Raw genomic sequence first — 20388 nt, forward strand, 5'->3', positions numbered from 1 at the left:
TGTACCTATTGAAAGCCTCTCTTTTACTTCTGACTCACTCCTGAATATTAGCAGACAGCCAGGGTTCTGCGGGCTTGTGGTTTCTACATTTCACCCTAAAGGGAACATGTTCAGTGTGTACTCTCCCTATTTCCATTTTGAACGTTCCCGCCCCCACTGGTCTGCTGTAGGTTTACTCAGAAGTAGCTGTTCCCAGTCTACTTCGGTCAGGTCTTGCCTTATTTTAGTCAGGTCTATCTTGCCCCAATTCAAAACTCTTTCTTTAAACTACCATCCTGTTTATTTTCCATAACAAACTTAAAAAGTATAATGTTATGGTCACAGTCAATAAAATGCTCTCCTACTGCCACCTTGAATATCTAAATAAAAACCAAAAGAATTGTAGATGCTGCAAATCAGCAGCAAAAATAGAAGCTGCTGGAAAAGCTCAGCAGGTCCCGCAAAATCTGTGAAGAGAAATCAGAGTTAACGTTTTAGAGGTTCAATGTTGGATTTACTTCTAGCATTGGGCAACTGTCTGTGTGCAGTTTGCACATCCTCCCCGTGTCTGTCTGGGTTTCTTCCCATACTCTAAAGATGTTCATGTTGGGTGGACTGGCCATGGTAAGCTGCCCATAGTGTCCAGGGATGTGTAGGCTAGGTGAGTTAGCCAGGGAAAAAGTGCAGGGATAGGGCAGGGACTGGGTGGGATACTGTCTGGAGGGGCAGTGTGGTCTCAATGGGCCAAATGGCCTGATTCCACATTGTAGGGATTCTACGATTCTATGATCTGGTCACTGGACCCGAAATGTTAACCTTGAATATCTGTCTGGCTTCATTCCCCAGAATTAGGTCCAGCACTGCAGCTTCCTTTGTTGGATCTTCTACATGTTGATATAAAAAAGGTCTCCGAACATATTTCAAGAAATCTGTCCCCTCTAAACTCTTCACACTATCAGCATCTCAATTGTTGTCGGGTAAGTTGAAATTCTCTAATTACCATATTATATTAACTCAATGAGGTGTGTGGTTCTCATTTCTGCACTTCTGCTGCCCACTGACTGGACGGGGGTCTATCCTACACCCTCAACTGTGTGACTGCACCCTTCTTATTCATAAACTCTACCCCAGAGCTTCACTTGAAGACCTTCCAAGATATCACTCTACTGCAGTAACTAACTCCTTAATTAGCAATGCAACACCACCACCTTCCTTCCGTGTCTTGCCTAACTCTAAACACTAGAGAGTTGAGTGCCAGTCCTGCCCCTTCATTAACCACATCTCTGTGAATGGTAACAACATTGCAATTTCACGTCAATCCTTGGCCTTAACTCATCTGTCTTACCTATAATCTTGCAGTAAAGGCTATTCAACACTGCCTTACTCCACAAAAACTCAACATGGCTGAACTCCCTCTGCCTTGGTTCCTTTACTAAAATGTGTTATCTACCTACTGAACTAACAGTGCATCCCCTCCTTCTTGCAAGCTAGTTTTAATTCCTCCCAACAGTACTAGGGAACCAATTTGCAAGGTTAGCAGTTCCATTCTGCAGACTGTCCTGCTTGTATAGGTCCTACCTTCCCCAGACATGGTCCCAGTGATACAGGAATTTAAAACTCTCCCTCCTGCATCAAGTCTTAAGGCACACATTCATCTGCCCTATTGTCCTACTTCTGTAGTCACTAGCATGTGGTACCAGTAGTCTAGAGATTGCAACCTTTTCAGGTCCTGCCCTTCAGTCTACTGCCTAGCTCCCTAGATTCTTGATGAAAGACCTCAACCTACCTATATTGTTGGTACCAATATATACTGCAATCTCTGTCTTACTACCCTCCCCCTTCAGGATGTCCTGCAGTCGCTCAGTGTCATCCCTGACCTTGGCAACAGGGAGGCAATACATCATCCAGGAGTCACAGTACTGGCTTCTTTCACCTTAATTAATGAATCCCCAATTGCTATTGCTTCTGCTTTGTTCTTCCCCTCTCATACAGTCAGGCCTCTTGTGGTACCAGAAACTTGGCTTTGATTGCACTCCCTTGAGGGACAAGCATCCTCCTCAGCTTCCAAAATGGAAAAATGATTTGTGAGCAGGACCCCAGCAGACTTCTGCACTACCTGCCTGATTCTCTTCGACTGTCTGGAGGTCACCCATTCCCTTCTCTCATCCAGTCCCTTGATCTGCAGTGTGACTACCTCTTTAAACATGCTATCCATGTAATTCTCAACTTTGTGGATATGCCACAGTGTCCCCATCAGCCACCTGAGCTCCAAAACACAGAGCTCAGGTTTCTGGTAGCACTCCCTGCACACACAATCATCAAGGGCAATGGTAAAGTCCATGACTTCCCACGTATGGCAGGTCACACATTCCACTCAGTTGACCTCATCTGCTATGTCTCAAACCTGAACTTAATTAGTCTTACTTGCTAACTTCTATTTGTCGAAAGACACTCCCTTTACCTTAACTTTAGTCTCATTCTCTTATTCCAATTTATACTTATCCCTGGTGCTTCTCAGTAAATCCATTTATAAGCTCTTGAGATTGGTCTGCTCGTACCCTCAATGATCTGTGAAAGTAGTTAAGAAAACAAAACAGCAGGAATCAAGAAAAGCCTCTATTTATGCTTCACTAAACTGCTACACATACCCAAATACTATATCCCGCCCATTGCTGGCAACACGATGACTGTTTTTATACACTCTGCCTCAGCTGTTGCAGGAACTGGTTTGAACTGTTGGTGCCATTAACTATTCAAGCCAATTAGCCCAACCCACCAGGAAAAATTGTTTTTCCTCTTTTCAGCCCTAGCGGAGACTTAGCAGGCTATGCTTTTGGATTAAACCCTCTTAAACAGTAAATGTTATCAAATAACCAGCAGCAATTAGTATTAAATTCTAAGGCAAGTGATTAACTCTTAAAAGTCACACATGATTCTATGATATTTACCAAACTGCCACACTCCACTCATTGCTGGTTGCACTGTGTAAAACTGTTGAATCATAGTACTAAATCAGCAAACTGTTCAATACCGAAAACACAGCTATATCATTTAGACTGTCATTATTAATTTGACTGAAAAACAGAAAAATGATGGAAACATTCATTGGGGAAGTCAGTTTCTGAACAGAGAAAGTTGTTAGTATATTGAACAATGTCCACAGGAATTAAAGGTTCAGGCAAAGAAGCATAACAACAATGGTTACACTTTAAAATTCTGTACCCGCTGTAAACTGCTTGTAAACCTTAGAGCTCCTTCTGTCCTACATATGTCAGCAGCACTGATTTTCAGTTGTTTTTCAAGATGATCTGCAGGGGTCCCCTTAAGGACCACTGGCTAAGTTACTCTATGCCATTAATAATCGCTGAAAAAAAACCAGTAAGAACCAGTTGGGGTAGTGAAAATCTTTAATCAGGCCCCAAGTAGAAGGTAAGAAATACTTCTGGATCCATTACAATTAATTTCTTCAATAAGATATCTTGATATAGAACAGCAAAATGACAAAAGATTGACACATTTGTAATTCGTCACAGTGCGTCAAGTACTGTATCAAACAAAATTCTATTTAAATTAAACCTAGATTGTCTGTTTATCTTTGAACACTACTTTTGTGTTCTGACTGAACATGGTTTTGTCAATTTATTGAAAAAAACACTTTTGGCAGCAGATGATAATCTTCAAGCTATTTATGTCATTTACAGATCAGAACTTTGAGATTCTGCTGATGTGCAAAATTGCTGGATTATGTACATCATGGGCACGCAAGCATCAGTAAGGGGATGAAGTATCATCACTATTGAGCAAAGACTTCCTGCCATCTTGAAAGATTCTTCATCATCTAAATACAATTTACAATAATAAACCAAGACTGCCGCCACACGCAACACCACAGGATTACAGAGGAATTAAAATTGGACAGGCTTTATCATTGTTGGTTGCTGACCTTCAGATAGCTAAATGTGCAGAGGGTCCTCTATTCTCCTGCATAATCTCACTACACAGTAATATCAGCTTTTTCATTCCTTAGACCTGGCTAACCAAGGCAGCACTCAACAATGTCTTTGGCCTCCTTGCTGCTCACCAATGGTATTGAAATTAGTCTTGATCTTCACTGCAAAGGACACAAGAGGACTGGGAAAAATCTCAATGTACAGGGCTGGAATTCACCAACCCGCTACTTACAGCAATTGCTCATCCCTATTGAGAGCTAATGTCAAAGCTCTGGCAAGTGCCATTACTTTATTTTACATTGACAACCTTGAGGTAGTGACTTCCTCCCTTTCATTATGTCAGAATACATCTGAAAATACAAATAGGAAGATCCTCATAAAAAGACACACTAATATTGTGTTCAGAGATAATGGGAACTCCAGCACATCCCTCACCTTCCTGGATCTCTCAGTCTCCATCTCAGGCAACCAGCTTGTAACTGATGTCCATTTCAAGCCCACCGACTCCCACAGCTACCTAGAATACACCTCCTCCCACCCACCCTTCTGCAAAAATTCCATCCCCTATTCCCAACTCCTCCGCCTCCGCCGCATCTGCTCCCACGATGAGGCATTCCACTCCCGCACATCCCAGATGTCCAAGTTCTTCAAGGACCACAACTTTCCCCCCACAGTGGTCGAGAACGCCCTTGACCGCGTCTCCTGCATTTCCCGCAACACATCCCTCACACCCCACCCCCGCCACAACCGCCCAAAGAGGATCCCCCTTGTTCTCACACACCACCCCACCAACCTCCGGATACAACGCATCATCCTCCGACACTTCCGCCATCTACAATCCGACCCCACCACCCAAGACATTTTCCATCCCCACCCCTGTCTGCTTTCCGGAGAGACCACTCTCTCCGTGACTCCCTTGTTCGCTCCACACTGCCCTCCAACCCCACCACACCCGGCACCTTCCCCTGCAACCGCAGGAAATGCTACACTTGCCCCCACACCTCCTCCCTCACCCCTATCCCAGGCCCCAAGATGACTTTCCACATTAAGCAGAGGTTCACCTGCACATCTGCCAATGTGGTATACTGCATTCACTGTACCCGGTGTGGCTTCCTCTACATTGGGGAAACCAAGCGGAGGCTTGGGGACCGCTTTGCAGAACACCTCCGCTCGGTTTGCAATAAACAACTGCACCTCCCAGTCGCAAACCATTTCCACTCCCCCTCCCATTCTTTAGATGACATGTCCATCATGGGCCTCCTGCAGTGCCACAATGATGCCACCCGAAGGTTGCAGGAACAGCAACTCATATTCCGCTTGGGAACCCTGCAGCCCAATGGTATCAATGTGGACTTCACCAGCTTCAAAATCTCCCCTTCCCCCACCGCATCCCAAAACCAGCCCAGTTCGTCCCCTCCCCCCACTGCACCACACAACCAGCCCAGCTCTTCCCCTCCACCCACTGCATCCCAAAACCAGTCCAACCTGTCTCTGCCTCCCTAACCTGTTCTTCCCCACCCATCCCTTCCTCCCACCCCAAGCCGCACCTCCATCTCCTACCTACTAACCTCATCCCACCTCCTTGATCTGTCCGTCTTCCCTGGACTGACCTATCCCCTCCCTACCTCCCCACCTATACTCTCCTCTCCACCTATCTTCTTTTCTCTCCTTCTTCGGTCCGCCTCCCCCTCTCTCCCTATTTATTCCAGAACCCTCACCCCATCCCCCTCTCTGATGAAGGGTCTAGGCCCGAAACGTCAGCTTTTGTGCTCCTGAGATGCTGCTGGGCCTGCTGTGTTCATCCAGCCTCACAATTTATTATCTAATATTGAGTTCAATAGTTTTTGAGCATCGCCTTCCATGTCTTTTACCCACCCAACATCTGAAGTCCTGTCCTGACATGGGTTGCTTTCAAACCATTTTCACCCACTCATTTTCCTCATAATCACCCATCTTTCTTTTCTTTTTCCCTGGCTTATTATCAACAATCCCTTTTCCTAACACCTTTCCTCTCTCTCTGGACTTCGTCTCTACCAATCCACTCCCTCCTTTTCCCCCCATTCCCTGTTGTCAAGCCAAACACCAATGCCATCAGTTCTGAAGATGGGTCACTGGACTCAAGACACTAATCCTGGTTTCTTTCCACAGACGCTGCTGGTTTCTGTTGAGATTTTTTTGAACAGTGAGGAAAGCCAAGAAGAGAGCAGAAAATTCTCAGGAGCAAAATGGAGAATTAAAATGTCAGAGGACCAGAAGTTCATGTACGTGGACTGGGGTGTTCACCAAAGCAATTAGCAATCTACTGAGTGGAATCTTGCAGTTTTAAGAAGTATGGTTTAGTGTTCTCGTAGTAGAGTGACTGAGAAAGAGCAAGTGGCTGATTAGTTATAGAGCTTGTAGTTGGCACTCTCTATAACAGAGATGATACATTGCCAGAAGCTGAAGATAGATACTGATGTTATAAATAATTTAGCTGAGCCTGAGACATTGGCTGGGAAGACAAATAGAATAAATGGTGACAGTATACATTTGTGGTAAAGTTTAGACGTTGTCTTTGGCTTTCACAATCTTTATTTGGTAAAACTGCAGCTCATCCAAGACTGGAGCCTAGATAGTAGAGGAATCAACACAGTTGGTGAAGAAGTAGAGTTGAAAGTCATTAGTAGACTTTTTATATTAACCTAATGTCTGTAAATGATCTAATCAAAAAGACACACAAAAACAAAAAGTAAATGAGGCCAATGATGATTCGTTAGAGGACACTGCTAATTATGCACTGGCATGTATACACACTGGTAGTTAAATTAATTTTCCACCTAAGAATTTTATTGTAATGAGCTGTGATCCTTCTACCCAATCCAAATGTTCTGAAATATTAAAATTTGCTCATGTTGTCAACACTACACTGACATTGCTAGTTCCTATGAGAAAATGGTAAGGAATCTTTAAGTTGATCAACTGCAATCCTTCTGATAACAATGCTCCGACAATGATGTAAGTTGAGAAATTCTTTAATTGTGACCCAATATTGATAATGGAAGTGGTTACATATTGAAAGACGAGAGATTGGGAAAGTAGTGTTCAGAGATAATCGTGTTTCCATCTCTTTCGTGCTTTTGTTCTTTCTGGTGACAGAAGCCATAGCAATATATATGCTTTCAGAATAATTTAGCAAGTTACTGCTGGATGTCAACTAGATAGGTGTGTGAATTGAGTAAGTATTAAGACATTTGAAAGAAATCAAGCAGATTTGTTCTTTTCAAGATAATATTAAACTCCGTGGAGCTGTTGCTGCATTTCATAAAACGTCTGACTTGATTTTTTAAACTAATGATGAAGGAATTTTGAGGGATCAAGTATTTGTTCATAGCCTCTGCTCTTCTCCTTTCTCATCATTGTTTAAAACTTCAAACATAAATCATGCTGTACCTAAAAAGTGAATAGGTCTAAATGTCAAAGCTATTTTCATAGCTAATAGGCTTTAGGCTAGGAAAATATTGGGCAGTCTTATTCTAAACCATCTCTTGAGCCTTAGCATTCTTTACAATCTTCAGATTAGAATACTGGCAAATGCCAATGTAGAGATTTTCATCCAGAAATCTGTACTTACAATGAGTGTGCCCATTGAAGGTAGTCAGATCAAGTGAGAGTTGGGAATGATACGTAGAACTGAGGGATGTGCTGCATGCTGATCTAACTCTTCGGAATATACCTTTGACAGGGGCTCCAGCTGCATAATACAAGGTAAGAGTGTCATTTAATCAGATAGCACGCCACTTAAAAATCTTTGTAGCTTACTCCATTGTTCCATATGCTCAAAATATGATCAAACATTTACACTGATGTTAATCAAAACGGATCAAAGAATGTTGGAATTTTTAAACCATTAATTTTAACGTTGTAAACTAAGGAGGGTTACATTTTCTTGAACTATATTTTCTCAATGTGTTGTGTAGATGTTGGTATGAATAGTTGATGTGGTACAATTGGCAGTAAATCAAAAAGATAAGTGATGTGTTTAAACGTTTTCCACTGAGATATCACAAAGCAGCTAATAGCTGTCTATAACTTTGATATGAAAATGCTTGTTCAGTTAAGGGAACCACTGATCTGTGAAAATTCTTCCTCAGAATTTAATAGAATTGGAACAAAGTAATACATTTAATTTTTCTTCATTCATTCATTCATGAAATATAAATATCTATGATTGGGCCAGTATTTACTGTTCATTTCTAGTTACCTTTGAGAAGGTGGTGGTGAGCTGTCTTCATGAACCATTGTAGTTCACCTGTTGTTAGTGAGGAAGATCTTGACCCAGTGACAAGATGGCAATATATTTCCAAGGCAGGTTGGTGAGTGGAACTTGGAAGTGGGAAGTCGAGAGGTGAGTTACACACTGCAAAGTTCCTGGATTCCAGTCTGCTGTTGTAGCCTCTGTGGTTTAACAGCATGCCCACTTCAGTTTCCGATTAACGGTAACCCCGAGGAAGTTAATAATGCAGATTCGAATGTCAAGGGGTGATAGTTAGGTTCTCTCGTGTTGGAGACAGTCATTGCCTGACACTTGTGTAGCATGAATGCTACTTGCAACTTGTTAGCCCAAAACTGACTTGATCTTGCTGCATTTGGACATGGTGTGCTTCAGTACCTGAGGAATTGTGAATGGTGCTGAACATCGTGCAGCCATTACCAAACATCTCCACCTCTAACTCTATGCTGGGGGAAAGATAATTGATGAAGTAGCTGAAAATGCTGGGCCAAGGACACTACCCTGAGGAACCCCAGCAGAGATGTCCTGGAGCTGAGCTGACTGACCTCCAACAACCATAACCATCTTCCTTTGTGTTACATATGCCTCATTGCTGGCAAATAGATTATGAATCACATCTGGGACAAAGATTATCAGTCACAAAGATTCATTAACAACAAAGCAAGACTGGACTAAACACAGTTGTTCAATTGTGTGGCAATTTCAGTGTGCATTACGCAGATAACCAGCACAGACATATTGTGAAGAAACACCACTTTTAATTTTGCCATTTCTTACATGCATGTGGATCAGACACATTTTTCTATTTGCCTACCATAAAATATAAACAGGTTTTGCATTAGAAATGTTTCCAATGAGCATGTTATTCGAAGCACTTGAGTGCAAGGTTTTGAAACAAATTGTTTTTAGCAAGTAGCCTGTCCGTTCTGAATTCAGCCAGCAGACAGAATAATGTCAAGGTTTTGACTCCCACGCAATGAATAAACATATTCTAGGTGCCATATTACCCATGTTCAGTTATACAGCCTTAAAATACTTCCTGTTTAATACAAATAGTTGGATAACTTTCCTACCTCTGTAACCTTAACACATGAAAAGTAATAATTAATCACAAATTGGAACTTATGAATCAACTAACCTGATTTGCTGGCCCAGTGCATCAAGGGAATATGTTTCATCCCTAATGACAGTAATAGCTGAATGGTAAACGGAAGCAGATTTCCAGGATACCCTGAGGCTTTTGGAACCGTTCAGTGGAAATGAGCAAATCTAATTGCTGAATAAATGGCATCTGCTATTAAATACAATATGCAGCTTCCCTTAGGTCTTTAGTTAGTTGCCTTATTAACACCTGAAGGGTATGACAGTTTGGTACTGGGAAGATCACATTTGTTTGCCTTTTATATTACATTCTGCTGGGCAAACCAATTGTTATCGAATGTTTTGCTAGCCATTTAAATCAAATGTTTAAAGGCTGGCTAAATAAACATGATATCAAAATGCTGCTACGTAAAACATCAAATACGTTATGAGAAAGTGATATAATTGTGTTTATATGTTACAGTAAAAAGTTAACCTAATAGTTCATAGCACTTCCATGCTGACCACTGACACCAGCAGTATAATAAATAATTAAAGTATCGAAAAAATATTGTCATGCTCACTTAACTGAATTATTTTACATTGACAAATGACAATGATCAGTAAACCAAAAAAAAAAGCCTCAAATCAATACCATCTCTACTATCACTGACTACCAATACCTTACTCTCAGTTAAATCAACAATCTGTAATAGAACACAAATGCTGTTCTAACTATATCTAAGTAGTAATGAACCGTTACAAGCTATATTTCAACAGCATATATTTCAAGCATTATCTGTTCAAGATATTTTGTCTCAGCCACACATTATCAGTGAAACTGTAAAGATATTCATACCAGTTCTGTTACGGTGACCATACTCAGTTGCAATGTAAAACTTCAAAAGTCTGATGTATAAATTGCTGCACAGGGTTTTTAGTTTTGTTTTGTGCTTCTTCACAAAGAGTAAGAACCAAACACCAACATGACCTATCTATGCATGCTATATCCGGAATTGTCTTTGACATTACCAGTGACAGCCTTGAACTTTTCAGACAGATGTCAGCCTGTCACCCACAACAACAGTTGAAAAGAGCTGTATACTTCTCCTTAAGGCAAGCCTTAATTCCCGAAGCTCCAATTTCTTTTAGTATAAGAAGTTGGCTATAGTGTATGTGAGCACATTCTCAACTGGCAAACGTCACCTCGACAGACACCAGTTTTAAACTTGATACTGTGCATTAATATTTCCTCCATACATAAACAGTTAATTCAAATGCCTTGGATAGAAAAAGCTGACATACCAGAAATCAAATGTTACAATAGGATCTCTCCTCAAGCAACACAAACTATGTGCATGTTGAGTAATTAGAAGTCTTTGCAATTGATGTAGACAACTAGTTCAACTATGAGCATCTGTAGGAGTTTCATAATCAGATCCAGCATGGTGGGATGTCAGCTACAACTGTCCAGATAACCATCTAAATATTGCGGTAGCTGATGAGCCTGAAAACCTTCTAAAACTGTACTGATCATTCTTGAATCAGTGGGTATTGTGCACCGTTAAATGTTGAAGACCTACTAGACTAGAATAACCCTGTATTGAAAATACTGTAACTTTCATGACTGCAGGCACAGTAGAGTCACAAAGAACACTTTAATAATTTTACAAACTTCAACAAATGGCATTCTTGGACTGCCATGAATCTGTCTTGTAGGTATCTGTTACGACCCTTTGCCAATACTCCTCATCTTCTAATACTATCCTCTTGGTCAATTTTGCCACAAGGGATAAGCTGTCCCAAGATGACAAATCATGGATTTTCTTCACCCTTACCACACATACCTTATGCCAATTTGGTATGTTGGGAGTAGGGGAGGGGACAGAAATCACAAAAAGATAACGTTTTTCATTCCTGATTAAGGAACTTGAGGAGGGGAAAAGGAACAAAACTTAAACATTAATCAATTAAAGTAAGTAACATCAGTAAGGATAAATAAGGCAAAATCGGATGTTAGCGAGTTTTGAGAAGATTTGTAGCTCAGGTTGAGGTTCTGGATGTGAGTTTGCTCGCTGAGCTGGAAGGTTAGTTTTCAGACGTTTCGTCACCATTCTAGGTGACATCATCAGTGAGCCTCCGATGAGGCGCTGGTGTTACGTCCCGCTTTCTATTTATCTGGTTAGGTTTCCTTGGGTTGGTGATGTCATTTCCTGCGTTGGTGATGTCATTTCCTGTTCTTTTTCTCAGGGGGTGGTAGATTGGCTCCAAATCAATGTGTTTGTTGATGGAATTCCGGTTGGAATGCCATGCTTCTAGGAATTCTTGTGCATGTCTCTGTTTGGTTTGTCCTAGGATGGATGTGTTGTCCCAATCAAAGTGGTGTCCTTCCTCATCTGTATGTAAGGATACGAGTGATAGTGGGTCATGTCGTTTTGTGGCTAGTTGATGTTCATGTATCCTGGTGGCTAGCTTTTGGATGTAATGGTGTAACAGTTAAAGGTAATTACAGGGGCATGAGAGAGGAATTGACGAAAATCGACTGGAAGCAGAGCCTAGTGGAAGGCAGTAGACCAACAATGGCCAGAGTTTCTGGGTGTAATTGAGGACACAGTACAGAGGTTCATCCCAAAGAAAAGAAAGATTATCCGGGGTGGGATTAGTCAGCCATGGCTGACAAAGGAAGTCAAGAAATATATCAAAGAAAAAGAGACAGCCTATAAAGTGGCCAAGAGCACTGGGAAATCAGAAGATTGGGAAGGCTACAAAAACAAACAGAGGATAACAAAGAGAGAAATAAGGAAGGAGAGGATCAAATATGAAGTTAGGCTAGCTAGTGATATCAGAAATGATAGTAAAAGCTTCTTTCGATACATAAGAAACAGACGAGAGGCAAAAGTAGATATTGGGCCGCTCCAAATTGATGCTGGAAATAAGGAAGTGATGGGAGATAAGGAAATAGCTGAAGAACTTAATAAATACTTTGCGTCAGTCTTCACAGTGTAAGACATCTTTAGTATGCGAACAATTAGGGAGAGCCAGGGGGCAGAGTTGAGTATGGTAGGCATTACAAAAGAGAAAAAGTGCTAGAAAAGCTAAAGGGTCTAAAAATTGATAAATCTCCTGGCCCTGATGGGCTACATCCTACAGTTCTGAGGGAGGTGTCTGAGGAAATAGTGGAGGCTTTGGTCATGATCTTTCAAAAGTCACTGGAGTCAGGGCAAGTCCCAGATGATTAGAAAATTGCTGTTGTAACTCCCTTGTTTAAGAAAGGATCAAGGCAAAAGATGGAAAATTATAGGCTGATTAGCCTAACCTCGGTAGTTGGTAAAATTCTAGAATCCATTGTAAAGGATGAGATTTCTAAATTCCTGGAAGTGCAGGGTCAGATTAAAACAAGTCAGCATGGATTTCGTAAGGGGAGGTCGTGCCTGACAAACCTGTTAGAATTCTTTGAAGTGGTAACAAGTATGTTAGACCAGGGAAACCCAGTAGATGTTATCTATCTAGACTTCCAAAAGGCCTTTGATAAGGTGCCTCACGGGAAGCTGCTGAGCAAGGTGAGGGCCCATGGTGTTCGAGGTGAGCTACTGGCTTGGATTGACGATTGGCTGTCTGACAGAAGGCAGAGAGTTGGGATAAAAGGCTCTTTTTCGGAATGGCAACCGGTGACGAGTGATGTCCCGCAGGGTTCAGTGTTGGGGCCACAGCTGTTCACCTTATATATTAATGATCTGGATGAAGGGACTGGGGGCATTCTGGCGAAGTTTGCCGATGATATGAAGATAGGTGGAAAGGCAGGTATTACTGAGGAGGTGGGGAAGCTGCAGGAAGGTTTAGACAGTTTAGGAGAGTGGTCCAAGAAATGGCTGATGAAATTCAATGTGAGTAAATGTGAGGTTTTGCACTTTGGAAAAAAGAATACAGGTATGGACTATTTTCTAAACGGTGAGAAAATTCGCAAATCAGAAGTGCAAAGGGATCTGGGAGTGCTAGTCTCGGATACTCTAAAGGTTAACTTGCAGGTAGAGTCCGTGATTAAGAAAGCGAATGTAATGTTGTCGTTTATCTCAAGAGGGTTGGAATACAAAAGCAGCGATGTGCTTCTGAGGCTTTATAAGGCTCTAGCTAGGTCCCATTTAGAATACTGTGTCCAATCTTGGGCCCCACACGTCAGGAAGGACATACTAGCCCTGGAGCGTGTCCAGCGGAGATTCACACGGATGATCCCTGGAATGTTAGGTTTAGCGTATGATGAACGGCTAAGGATCCTGGGATTGTACTCATTAGAGTTTAGAAGGTTGAGGGGAGATCTAATAGAAACTTACAAGATAATGTATGGTTTAGAAGGGGTGGACGCTAGGAAGTTGTTTCCGTTAGGCGGGGAGACTAGGACCCGTGGAAACAGCCTTAAAATTAGAGGGGGTAAATTTAAAACTGAAATGAGACGACATTTCTTCAGCCAGAGAGTGGCGGGCTTGTGGAATTCATTGCTGCAGAGTGCAGTGGAGGCCGGGACGTTGGATGCCTTCAAGGCAGAGATCGACAAATTATTGATCTCAGAAGGAATCAAGGGCTACGGGGAGAGTGCAGGAATAGTGCCCGATGACTGGAGGATAGCAAATGTGGTTCCCCTGTTCAAGAAGGGGAGTAGAGACAACCCTGGTAATTATAGACCAGTGAGCCTTACCTCAGTTGTTGGTAAAGTGTTGGAAAAGGTTATAAGGGATAGGATTTATAATCATCTAGAAAAGAATAAATTGATTAGGGATAGTCAGCACGGTTTTGTGAAGGGAAGGTCGTGCCTCACAAACCTTATTGAGTTCTTTGAGAAGGTAACCAAACAGGTAGATGAGAGTAACCCGGTTGATGTGGTGTATACGGATTTCAGCAAGGCGTTTGATAAGGTTTCCCACAATAGGCTATTGTACAAAATGCGGAGGAATGGAATTGTGGGAGACACAGCAGTTTGGATCGGAAATTGGCTTGCTAAAAGACGACAGAGGGTGGTAGTTGATGGAAAATGTTCATCCTGGAGACCAGTTACTAGTGGTGTACCGCAAGGGTCGGTGTTGGGTCCACTGCTGTTTGTCATTTTTATAAATGACCTGGATGAGGGCGTAGAAGGATGGGTTAGTAAATTTGCAGACGACACTAAGGTTGGTGGAGTTGTGGATCGTGACGAAGGATGCTGTAGGTTGCAGAGAGACATAGATAAGCTGCAGAGCTGGGCTGAGAGGTGGCAAATGGAGTTTAATGCAGACAATGGTGAGGTGATGCACTTTGGTAGGAGTAACCAGAAGGCAAAGTACAGGGCTAATGGTAAGATTCTTAGCAGTGTAGATGAGCAGAGAGATCTCGGTGTCCATGTACACAGATCCTTGAAAGTTGACACCCAGGTTGACAGGGCTGTTAAGAAGGCATACAGTGTTTTAGCTTTTATTAATAGAGGGATCGAGTTCTGGAACCAAGAGGTTATGGTGAAGCTGTACAAAACTCTGGTGCAGCCACACTTGGAGTATTGTGTACAGTTCTGGTCACCGCATTATAAGAAGGATGTGGAAGCTTTGGAAAGGGTGCAGAGGAGATTTACTAGGATGTTGCCTGGTATGGAGGGAAGGTCTTACGAGGAAAGGCTGAGGGACTTGAGGCTGTTTTCATTAGAGAGAAGAAGGTTGAGAGATGACTTAATTGAGACATATAAAATAATCAGAGGGTTAGATAGGGTGGATAGGGAGAGCCTTTTTCCTAGGATGGTAACGGTGAGCACGAGGGGGTATAGCTTTAAATTGAGGGGTGAAAGATATAGGACAGATGTCAGAGGTAGTTTCTTTACTCCGAGTAGTAAGGGAATGGAACGCTTTGCCTGCAACAGTAGTAGATTCGCCAACTTTAGGCACATTTAAGTCGTCATTGGCCAAGCATATGGACGTACATGGAATAGTGTGGGTTAGATGGGCTTGAGATCGGTATGACAGGTCGGCACAACATCAAGGGCCGAAGGGCCTGTACTGTGCTGTAATGTTCTATGTTCTATGTTAATTATCTATTCTATCTCTGCTTTATAGATCCTTACTGGAACCACTTTCCGAGTCTGATGGCATGAATCTCTCACAATTCTGATGGCCTAACTTTCTCCAACATCTTGAAGATTCCTATTCAAACTGTTGTGACTTGGAACCTTCACGGCCTAAAAACTACTTCTGCTGGGTGATGGATTCCCCTGAACTTTACTGAAAAAACCTGGCTATCTCGCCTGAGGTATACTATCACTGGTTTATCCTTTATTTACACGTGCACAGTACAAGACACAGACCCAGCTAGCTCAGAGTTGGTTCCTAGAGTGAACAGAACCTCAACACTCTTGTTTATACCTCTCAGCCAGAGCTCCCTGGTTGGACCAGATTAATGGCCCCAATAAGGGAACTCATATTCTATGAGGTCCACTTGGTTGACTTTATTGCCAACACCATCTCCCTCCTCCTCCAAGTCCTGGGACACAGGCCCATTCTTTTTCCTGTAGTTTCTCCTGGGGCATTTTCACACAGGCCCAGTTCCTCCAACTTTGCCTTGGATTCTGCCAGACTGTACCAGAGTGTAGCCTGCCTCTTGTGCCTGGAGCATCTCAGAAGAAATTCATCTTCTTCTTGAGGCAGTAACAGCGTTGAGGTGGCAACATCTCCAGTGTTCCAGCTTGTCCCCAGAGGTTTCTTTGATACTAGGCGGAGGGGTAGAAGTGGGGTTTTGACAGGCTTGCTGGTATTTCTGAGGGGTCAGGTATGTTTTACTCCTGTTAAGTTTGCAGCTTTCATATGATCCAGATATTGTTTCAGGACAAAGCGTTCCATTCCCTTACTACTCTGAGTAAAGAAACTACCTCTGACATCTGTCCTATATCTTTCACACCTCTCCTACCTGAACTTGTACGTCGTGGGACCTGATCTCGTGTCAACCATGCCTCTAACCCTTGCAGGGCTATTCCCATGGTTTCAACACCAAAATTCATCCCTTGAAGTAAACTACCCCTCTCTCTCAGAGCAGTCTTGTGTCTGACATTGCTGTTGCTGATGCCATTTCACCCTCTCCTGCAAGGTCCAGGAGGATCAGGTTTAACCTGGTGTGGAGTCTGCTCGCCTTTTACAAATCTGCTGAAGCTGTCCCTGTAGGTGCGTGTGGCGTGGTCCTATAATAAAACAGGAACCGGGACAATTTGGTAACAAATGAAGCAGTAGACTGTTTCTTTAAGCTTGCCTTCAAAGTTTGGACTGCTCTTTCTGCCAGACCACTGGACCTAGAGTTCCCTCGGTTCAGAATATGTCCTGAGTGAGGCAATGCAATTGCTTTCACTCAAGTGGCGTTCTCAGAGTTCATTTGGCATGGCGACGGTGTCCATTTCCATTGGCGTACGCTGTAACTCATAAGCTTAACTTGCTGCATATTTTAATAATAAAGCCAGTTGTACTGCCTGTTTGAAGTCTAGTTGGGCTTCAGCAAGTAAGCTCCTTTGCATGGCCACATCATTAATCCCACATACTAAATGGTCTCTCAGAGTTTCACTTAGGGTTAAACCAAAATCACTTGCCTCCACCAGTTGTTTTAACCTCATCAAAAATCCCAACATGGCTTACCCTTCTTCTCAAACTGATGTGTAAAACCGTTTCATAGATGGTACAAACTGCAGATGCTGGATAATCTGAGATAACAAGGTGTGGAGCTGGATGAACACAGCAGGCCAAGCAGCATCAGAGGAGCAGGAAAGCTGACATTTCGGGCCTAGATCCGTCTTCAGAAATGAGGGAGGGGAAGGAGATTCTGAAATAAAATAGGGAGAGGGGGAGGCGGATAGAAGATGAATAAAGGAGAAGATAGGTGAAGGGGAGACAGACTGGTCAAAGAGGCAGGGATGGAGTAAGTAAAGATGAGTGTAGGTGGGGAGTTAGGGAGGGGATAGGTCAGTCCAGGGAGGATGGACAGATCAAGAGGGCGGGATGAGGCTTGTAGGTCGGAGATGGTGGTGGGACTTGAGGTGGGAGGAGGGGATAGGTGGGAAGAAGGACAGGTTAGGGAGGTGGGGACAAGCTGGGCTGGTTTTGGGATACAGTTGGGGGAGGGGAGATTTTGAAGCTTGTGAAGTCCACATTGTTACCATTGGAGTGCAGGTTTCCCAAGCGGAATATGAGGCGCTGTTCCTGCAGCCTTGGGTGGCATCTTTGTGGCACTGCAGGAAGCCCAGGATGGACATGTCATCTGAGGAATGGGAGGGGAAGTTGAAATGGTTCGCAACTGTGAGGTGCAATTGTTTAGTGCGAACCGAGCGGTCCCCAAGCCTCCACTTTGTTTCCCCGATGTAGAGGAGGCAAAACGGGAACAGTGGATACAGTATATCACATTAGCAGATGTGTAGGTGAACATCTGCTTGACGAGAAAGGTCTTCTTGGGAGCCTGTGATCAGGGTGAGGGGGGAGGTGTAGCACTTCCTGCAGTTGCAAGGAAAAGTGCTGGGTATGGTGTGGCTGAAGGGGAATGTGGAGCAGACAAGAAAGTCTCAGAGAGAGTGATCTCTCTGAAAAGCAGATAAGGGTGGGGAGGGAAAAATGTCTTTGGTAGTGGGGTTGGATTGCAGATGGCGGAAGTGTCAGAGGATGATGCGTTGGATCCAAAGGTTGGTGCGGTGGTATGTGAGGATGAGGGGGATTCTGTTTTGGTTGTTATTGCAGGGAGAGGGTGTGAGGGATGAGTTGCGGGAAATGTGGGAGCACGGTCAAGGGTGTTTTCGACCACTGAGGAGGGGTAAGTTGCAGTCCTTGAAAAATGAGGACTTCTGAGATGTTCTCCCGAACACCAACCGCGTACCACCCCACCAACCTCCGGATCCAGGGTAATTTGGATAAACATGAGGTTATTCCCCATGGAAGCAAAAACAGGAGGCAGATTACTATTTGAATGGCTGTAAATTGGGAGAGGGGAGTGTGCAGTGGGACCTGGGTGTCCTTGTGCACCAGTCACTGAAGGTAAACCTGGAGTTGCGACAGGCAGTAAAGAAGGTAAATGGTATGTTGGCCTTCATTTTGACAGGTTTCGAGTACAGGAGAAGGGATGTGTTGTTGCAATTATACAGGGCCTTGGTGAGGCCACACCTGAAATTTTGACAAATGAGGGGGATCTTCTAGAGACTTATAAAATTCTAACAGGACATTCAGGGCAGATACAGGGAGGATGTTCCCAATAGTGGTTGTGTCCAGAACCAAGGGTCACACTATGACGATTAGGGGTAGACGATTTAGGACAGAGATGAGGATATTATTCTTCACCTAAAGAGTGGTGAGCCTGTGGAATTCATTACCACAGGAAGTAGATGATCCCAAAACATTGAATGTATTCAAGAGGTGGCTAGATATAACACTTGGGGTGAATGGGATCAAAGGTTATGGGGAGAAAGCAGGATTAAGCTGTTGAGTTGAATGATCAGCCACGATCATAAAGAATCGTGAAGCAAACTACAAGGGCTGAATGGTCCCTCCCTGCTCCTACTTTTTATGTTTTTACGACACCTCCATACTGGGAATCATCCTACTGATCATCTCCAAACTGCCTCCAATAAAATGATGTATTTCCTTAACTAAGGAGTCCACAACTGCTCACAGTACTCCAGATATGGTCTCACCTTGTACAGTTACAGTGGGACCTCCCTACTGTTATGCTCCAACACCCTTAAAGTAAGGGCCAACATTCCATTAGCCTTCCTGATTATATGTTGTATTTTGTGCACAAGTACCCCCATGTGCCTTTTTGCAGTTTTTCTCCATTCAAATAATGTTCTGTTCTTTTGCTCTCCCTTCCAAAATGAACAACTTCACACTTTCTCGCATTATACTCCATTTGTCAACTTTTTGCCTCATTATGGTTTAACTGCTCTGCCATTTCCTTGTTGCCCATAACTGACTCCCAGATTCATTTTCTAATGGGCCGATGTTACCTTTGATCTCTCTCTTCCTTTTTATATATTTAAAGGTGCTCTTATTGTCAGTTTTTATATTCTTTGCCAGCCTGCTTTTGTAATTTATTTTCTCTGTCTTTCTTATCTTTTCGGTTCTTCTTTGCTGAATGTAGCTTTACCATCTTCAATCACAGCAGGAGGTATCATCTTTCATGCTTACGATTCTCCAATCTTTTGCTGCATAAAGTGTTTATCTAATTCACTTTGAAACTTGCCTATTGAATCTGCTTCCATGATTCAATCAGGCAGAATAATCAAGATCAGATCGTGGCATGAAACAAAAATCTCCTAATGTGCCCAGGTTCTTTGCCAATTATTTTAAATCTACGTCCTATGACTAGTGACCTTTTTGTTAGTAGAAACACTGTCTCTTGGTGTAATCTATCAAAATTTCTCATTATTTTGTCACCTCTATTAAATTTCTGTTTAATCTTCTCTCTGCTAAAGAGAATACCCCTGTTCTCCCTGGACCCCCTGTTGAACTTCCTCAACCCTTTGTTCATGGGATATGGGTATCACTGCCTTGCCCCATGTTAGCATCCATCCGTCAGTGCCTAAAGGGCAGGTCAGAGTCAACCACATTGTAATGGGTCTAGAGTCACATGTACGCCAGACCAGTTAAGAATACCTTCTTTCCTTCCCTGTGGGACATTAGTAAAACAGATAGGTGTTTATGAGAATCAACAGTAGTAACACAGCCTTCATTAGGCTAACTTTTAATTACAGGTTTCTACTGAATTCAAATTTCACCATCTGCCATGGTGGGAGTTGAACCCATGCCCTCAGAAAATGTCCTGGGATTCTGAAGTGCTAGTTCAGTGAAATTACCACTGTCTTTTGCACCTATAATTCTAAAGAAATGAAACAATATTCTGACAGCCCTCCTTTGCCATTTTCTGTTATTTGCAAATCTGTTTTTCTGGCGACCTTTCTGATTGCCAGAATATTACAGCTGAACTGCTTAAGGAATAAATCCCAAATCCACATCAGGAAACCTCAAGAGAGACTGTGACAGTTCAGGTATCACGCTTGCTACAATACATCATGTTAGTCTTAGTTCATTTTCACATTTGTGTCGCAAAGTTAAGGCTCCTTAGCCGACTCCAGAGATT

The 20388-nt window shown here is 42.9% G+C and overlaps 1 protein-coding gene across 6 annotated transcripts in view; it reads right to left on the reverse strand.

Moving 5' to 3' along the window:
• Positions 1 to 20388, reverse strand: part of invs (inversin) — a 301666-nt gene that overhangs the window by 18459 nt on the left and 262819 nt on the right. For 5 of the 6 annotated variants that reach the window (XM_059655375.1, XM_059655369.1, XM_059655372.1 and 2 more), the window contains one exon: positions 7540 to 7659. In XM_059655375.1, coding sequence (XP_059511358.1) covers positions 7540 to 7659 — 120 coding nt within the window. Of the gene's footprint in view, positions 1 to 7539; positions 7660 to 20388 lie in introns of those variants that run through there. The other variant, XR_007249558.2, reaches the window with a different exon arrangement.

This window comes from Stegostoma tigrinum, chromosome 2, assembly GCF_030684315.1.
Source record: "Stegostoma tigrinum isolate sSteTig4 chromosome 2, sSteTig4.hap1, whole genome shotgun sequence".
NCBI lineage: Eukaryota > Metazoa > Chordata > Chondrichthyes > Orectolobiformes > Stegostomatidae > Stegostoma > Stegostoma tigrinum.